Source organism: Triticum aestivum, chromosome 4A (genome assembly GCF_018294505.1).
Source record: "Triticum aestivum cultivar Chinese Spring chromosome 4A, IWGSC CS RefSeq v2.1, whole genome shotgun sequence".
Taxonomy (NCBI): Eukaryota; Viridiplantae; Streptophyta; class Magnoliopsida; order Poales; family Poaceae; genus Triticum; species Triticum aestivum.
In genome coordinates, this window is record NC_057803.1 from 741802439 (window position 1) to 741809716 (window position 7278).

Below are 7278 nucleotides of genomic sequence, written 5' to 3' on the forward strand. Positions count from 1 at the left end.
TGCTTCGTGGCACCAACCGGGACCAATGCCCCCCCTTTAGTCCCGGTGCATGCCACCAACCGGCACCAAAAGCCACCGCTTCCCGCCCTTTGGGCTTCTGAAAAGAGGCCTTTGGTCCCGGTTGGTGGCATGGTATCATTATTTCGCCCATATAGCATGTGCTAAAAAGTTGAGAGGGTTACGACAAAAATTAGATGCACTTCGTATACAAAATGGACAATCATTTTTGAAATATTAGAGTTTCGAATGAAAACTCATATCTAGTGAGCTGGATGATGCTCGGTTTGCCGAGGCAGGGGTTTAAAAAGACACTTGCAGCAGCCTCACGTCCACACACTTGCATATATCATCTTCACCTAAATAAATAAATAAATACAAACTTGCAGCGAAGACCTGGAGTACGTCAACCCTTTACTGTTCACCTCCGGTCGACAACCATTATTGTTGTCGTTGTTTGAGCTGGACAGGAGGTACGTTGTTGCGCCGTGTACAGCCTCCAAATCACACACTCGTCCAGCCGGCTGTACACATATACTTTTCAACCGGCGTTATACTTTTCTGCGTTTTGCTAACGACTGCGGCGTCTCCCCTGATCTATCACAAGTAGATATTTCTGTGTGTTTTATCCTACATCCATTTTATATATCAGAAATGTCTAAACCAAATAGATCAGAAGTTTAATATGTTAGACTTTTCTTGTATGTTGAATTTATTAATTTATTATGTGTTTAATATATTATAATTTATTTTTATTGTTGTGATATTTGATGAATAGACCAAAAGTTCCACAAATAGAGTGTGGAGGAGAGAGCGATGTTTCAACTAATAATCTGTTGCGAATTAAAATCTACTTGATGCTCTTAAGATATTCTCGCACAATATTAGAAATGGTATCTTCAGCTTCATTCGCATAATATTTGAGCTAGTATAACAAAAACTTCTTTCTCAACTCATAACCATCATGCACAATCAATATGTGTAGTTAGCATGAATATTTAATGTAGAAGGTCCAAAAAATGCAACCGAGAATACTCACCGTGCAAACCGGACGGACCAATTTTTAACCGTTCCCCAAGAGCATTAAATGAGAAACAAAATTGCTAGACACATCCCTACAATTGAATAAATTGATATTATATTGAATACAATGATACCAACAAATAAATTATTGTATCTTGAATGTAATGAAAATGAAATATATAAATTTACCCTTCTGTGCACGTTCAAATACCAGCCGGAAATATACTTGGGATCTAGATATATCGGAATCCAACAGGGTTGTGCTATTTCAAGTGCGTCGTTGAATTCCCTCGTAAATCTTTGTAATATCACTAAATGCCTCAGAGTTTTAACCTATGGCTCCTCTGATGTATGGATAGGGTCCAGAGGACTATTTACATACAAATAGTACATACAAATTACATGTCAAGCTCGGTGTTTCTACACATGTTTACATACAAATTTACCTCTAGCTCTTTGTCGACTGATTCTACTCTTAGATTGTACTGAAAGGTTTGGCCATTTGCATGGTTTGTATGTTCTGACATTTGAACAGAGTATCAGTAAATTTTACTAGTAAGATTGTTTGACGAAAGATCTAGTTTGTAAAGTGATGTAAGGCTACCAACCTGAATAGGTATGTTACCCTCAAGATTGTTCTGACCAAGGTCTAAAAGCGAGAGTTGTTTCAAGTTCCCTAAGGCGGGTGGTATAGGGCCTCCAAGTTTATTGTTTCCTAGATCGAGATATGTCAACTGAGTAAGCTGGCCAAGGGATGATGGCAATGTCCCAATGAAGCTGTTCGCTTGGAGGGAAAGAATTTGTAACTGTGTTAGCTTCCCAATCCATTGTGCAATCGTACCTGTTAAATTGTTATCTTCAAGTACTAGAGAAAACAAGCTTCCAAGATTCCCTATGCTTGGGGGCAACTTCCCCAAAAGATTGTTTCGACCAAGATATAATTTAGTGAGGCTACGGGAGAAGTTACCTATCATATTCGGTATAGCTCCATGTAGCTGATTTTCATATAGCGACAGTGCTTCGAGACTAGTGCAGTTTGTTAACGCGCTAAAGAATTCCCAGATTTGGCTTTCAATAGCTTCAAGATTGTTAAACCCAAGGTATAATAAATGAAGTTTTGAAAGTTTGCCTAAAGAGCTTGTAATTTCACCAGTGAAATTGTTATTTCCTAATTCTAGCGTTTGCAGCCATGTAGCATTGCCTAGTGAAGCCGGTATTTGACCTTCAAACATGTTGCTATTCAAGTAAAGCTCTTGGAGATTTGGTAGGTCGTTGCCTATGGTAGGTGGTAGTGTATTGTTTAGCATATTTGACTCCAAGCCTAATATTTGAAGAGATTTAGAAAGATTGAAGAGAAACCAAGGGAATCCAACTAACAACCTATTTCCCCCTAGGTTCAACCTCCACACATTTGTCAGTTTCCCAAACTCATTAGGAATACGTCCAGTTAGATTATTGTACGCAAGGCCAAGTCTTTGTATGCTTGTGATGTTGCCGAGGATTGGCGGGATGATCCCGGTGAGATTATTCCAGCAAAGTCGCAAAAGTGAGAGATTGGAGAGGAGGCCTACTTTTGGAGGAATTTCGCCTACTAGGAAGTTTGTATTAAGATCGATTTCCCTTAAGCTGGAGCAGTTGATAATTGCATCTGAGATACTATCATGCAACCGGTTGACGCTCAGGTCAAGGACTTCGAGTTTTTGCAGATGGTTCATAGGAGGTAACCGGCCAGAGAAGCCATTCGTGGATTGGTTCACGGTTCTGAGGAACGTAAGGTTCCCAATGGAGGAGCTGATTTGGCCGGCCAGGTTTAGTCCAAAGTGTTCAAGCACCACCACGCGCCATAGACAGTGGTTAGCGCTAGAGTTCCAAGAGCTGAACCATCCGGAGGGATCAGAACTGATCCCATGCCTGAAAGTTGGCAGCCAGAGCACATCAGTGTTGTTATCAGGAAGCGTTGCACAATTGATTTTGCTACCACCCAAATAGAGCTGCAGCAATGCCAATAGTAGAAGGATGGCTGGGGCTCTAGGTCGCTTGTTACGTGCTGAGGCCATTGCTAACTGCAAAATATAAAATATAATCATCAGAATGAAAGGTTCTTGGTAAAGTGGTTATGACTTGATTTAGAGCATCTCTAGTCGATCCTTTAAAAACCTATAGACGAGCAAATTTGACATGCAGGCTGCAACCGTGCCGCTGTTCCTTGCTCTGGGATCCGTGTGTGCTGCCTTCCCAAGCCTCTTTCTTGACCCGCCGTTGTTCCTGTCCATGCATTGGAAGGAAGAAGGAGATGAGGAGAGACTTTCATGTGGGGTCAATCCGTTTGAGGAGTTAAATTTAAGGGTTCGGCTGAGTCCGTTCATCCTTTAACTCCTAAAATTATAAGGAGTTAAGTATAAGGGGCATATAAGAAGTTACTCCCTCCGTCCGGGTTTATTAGGCATGAAAGTACCACAAGCATGTCCGTTTTTAAGGCCTTACAATAAAAACCCACATGCATGCAGCCATTTCATTGGTTGTAGGCATAGGCGTTGTTGCTAGTCCCATGGCTAAATAAGAAATGCACTGCATGCATACTTTTCCATTGGCTGCATGTGAGAGCTATCATGTGAGAGAGTGGAATGGAAGGATTAATGTGAGCAAATTACTATGTGCCTTGGTCTAAGAGAAGTGGTCTCCGAGGCCAATAAACCCGGACGAAGGGAGTAAGATATAAGGGCATCTTCAATTTTTTTGACCCCTCATTAGTTTGCGGACAATGTCTAGGTGTCTCGAGTGATGTCCGCTCCAAGCCTTTATTTGTCCGTGCATGCAGTCGTGTTCTCCAATATTTATGCTAACACATGTACATGATTAATGGTGATGGAGAAAAGGATAGTCGTCCGAGGTGGCCGGGTCCGACGTGGCAGGGTGTCTGAACGTTTGGACATCACCCATTTTCAACCCATATGTGGGCTAACTTTGGGGGGGGGGGTGTTCATGGGCAGCCCGAACATATGAACAAGCACGTGAAATTAAATTACGACAAAATCATGGCCTCGATCCACGCCGAAACGCCTGCTAACGGCTAGCCATCACGCTAATATAGTATGTACTTTGTCGAATGCTCAGAATTAACTTTGGAATAAAACTGATTTTACACCCGAAAAAACAAACATACTACTCCATGAATAATACTCACTTCATAAAAAAAAGACTTGTCCCAAGCTTGTCCCTCAAACGGATGTATCTAGCACCAAGAGTGCTAGAGTGCTAGATACATCTATTTGAGAAACAAGATTTTTCGGACGGAGGGAGTAGTATGGAGAAGAGAGGAAAGACTAGTACCGTTGCTTCTTGCCAGAGCTCACAATACGACGACAGCCTCCCCAGTATATATGAGAGTTGTGAAGCGTGAGTGAGCTGCATGATGCTTGGCTGGCTGAGGCCCCAGGGGCTTAAAAAGACACTTACAGCAGCTTATCTTGGCTTGACCCATGCAACGACGACCTGGAGTCCGTCACCCACCATTATTGTTGTTGTTGTTTGAGCTGGACAACGTTGTTGCGGCGTGTACAGCCTCCAAATCTCACACTCGTCCGGTCGGCAATACACATGTACTTTTCTACGTTTTGCTAACGACTGCGGCAACCCGTCTCTATCCCAAGTAGTTGTTTCTCTCTGTTAGTTTTTTTTAAGGGTGTAACGACCCTTTATTCATGTAAGTTATATTTTTTGGGGAAGATTATTCATGTAAGTTCAACGGAATGGTTACAACGCTCGTGTGGTTGAAGAAATTTAGCTAGGCTATCAGCCTCAATGTTTCTAGTCCTACTTTCATACATAAAGTTACATTCATCAAACTCTAGTGAGCTAACCCGAATCTCTTTTATAATTGCCAGCATGAGCTTCAATGTTTCTGACCACAGGTGCGCAATCCGAAGACACTAGGACCCGAGAGATGCCCAGATCGTGCACCAAAGCCAAAGCTTCACAACAGGCAAGAGCTACTAAAGTGGGCGCGTCCGTGATGCCCATGAAGGTGATCGACGATGAGCCCAAGTAATTTTTCCCAGGTGACCCCGGCATACCACAGCATCTGCACCTCTATCTCAGTCTCTTCCCACATCACCATCTCCAATGATCCTACTTGTACCTTGTGGTGGCCCTATTCAAGACTGACGAGCATGGCTCCCTACTGGATCGGTAGTGACAGGCTGCTACTGAGAAATGATATTAATCTCAGAGATAAAATGCTTCATGAAAGAATGTGTTGACAATGGCGATTGCATCTCTCCCAATCATAACCTGGTCGAAAGCATCAAGGTTTGGCAAAAATGAGTAAACAAACAAAACAAGGCTAATGTATCAGTTCAAAGTTCATTAAGTTGCCGATGAATGGTATAGGTTAAACATCACCATAGTTCAAAATAGCATTAAATAGTTACATAATTATTTTGAAGTATATCACATAGGAACCACATAGACTAAAACCACATGCAAATTACTCTTGGGTCTCAATAACTCTAGGCCTAAAGGCCAAATATCGCTGCGCAATCTCCTTGAAGGTGAGGTGTGTCTTGATTGATCAAGGTCATCTCATAAAATGATGCAAGTCTTTTGACGACATCCCCAAAACGCAAGCAATTAGAACTCCTACTACTAGTGTCACAAAGCCTTCTATTTAGGGAGACATTGATTTAGATAAACCTCCTTCTATTCCAACTGATTAACAAGATTTTCAGTCTGCACCTGTAATTCTAAAAAGAAGGATGGGATTCATATGAAATAAGAAAATAAATATTTTTTAGGTGAAAGGCATGCTCTTGACTTTATAGATAAAGCCACTAGGAAAAGTTAAGTAGCAAACACCACATAATATCTTACAAATATTTGATATAGTAAACTAAATTGACTATACGAAGAACAAATTGATGATAGCCCACTAAATAGCATCACACTTCACATACGAATTATACATATCTTACAAAGTTTCTTCTAGTTATTTACACGCGAACTCTCTCTGATATACCGCTAAAGACGCCAGCAAAGCATGCATACAAAATAAGATCAAAGATAATGATAGACTCATATATATGCATCATTGTCTCAACTGCATAATATGGTAGTTCAAAGCACATCTTCATGGAAACTACCTTTGGTGGTTTAATCCCAACACGAAGAAACCAATCTAGACAAAGCAAATGTGTAAACTCACATTGATCTCAACAATGTCCCTTCACCAGTAACGATTTAGTTTTTTCTCCCGTTACTCTGACACCATTAGAACAAACATCCTTATTTCTTGCACGGTTACACATATGTACAGTGACAATGGCATACCTAAAAGTACTTTTTAGGAACTTGGAACATGTGTTCTAAAAAACATCAGTACTTTTTAGGAACTTGGAGAACTATGGCACATTACCAGGTGGGCCTTAAGGCTCAATAGGGAAGCGCCTCCTAGGCTTGCCCCCAAGTCCTAGCTTGGTGCGGCTAGGGTTGAGGCATGGGCCCCACCACTTTGGTGGGTCGCCACAAGGGGGAGCCCCCATTCCCCTTCACCTTTAAATATCCAACAGGGTGCCCCCCCCCTAGAGACATAAGTTCACTTGTGATTCGAGGTGCCCCGTCTCTTCCTCTAGTTCTCCAGAAAAGTAAGAGACGCCATGAGGCTGCTCCTTCCTCCTCTAGTTCTTCAAGACCTCCTAGCTCTGGATGGAGAAAAGCTTTGTCAGTCCATAGAGAGATTGTGCTTTCAATCTTGGTTCGAGGGATGGTTAGAATGACTTAAAAAATGACCAACACCAACTCTTCTTCGGCTGCAACTGAAACTTAGTAACAATCATATCTAACCTTGTATGCATCTCCGTACTGATCCTTCGTCGGGCGGGAATTTTTGTTTTGTTTTCTACTACGATTCCCAACATATAGCACGGGAAGAAAAGACTTCCTACACAAGAAATGCTCTTTGGTTACTGGGTGTATATACATCTGATATGTTCTTTTAATAATTTCGTAAAAAAGTAAAAAATATCATAACTTATTTTGGAATAGACTTGACTTTCTTTTGCACTAGTATATAAATTTTCACTAAGGAAAAATCCGTGTTGACTTCTGCGAAAAAATTATTGCTACATACTCCCTCCATTTCTAATTATAAGATGTTTTAAATATTACAATATGGACTGCATACGGATTAAAATGAGTGAATATACACACTAAAACGCATCTAGATGCATACGAATCTGAGATAATAGAGAAAAGCTAAAACAT

General features: G+C 41.2%; 1 protein-coding gene across 1 annotated transcript in view; it reads right to left on the reverse strand.

Annotated features, from left to right (window-relative positions):
* Nucleotides 1–1559: 1559 nt before the first annotated feature.
* Nucleotides 1560–7278, reverse strand: part of LOC123084506 (LRR receptor-like serine/threonine-protein kinase EFR) — a 9879-nt gene continuing 4160 nt past the window's right edge. The window contains exon 2 of the mRNA XM_044506073.1: nt 1560–3083. Coding sequence (XP_044362008.1) covers nt 1560–3083 — 1524 coding nt within the window. The remainder of the gene's footprint in view (nt 3084–7278) is intronic.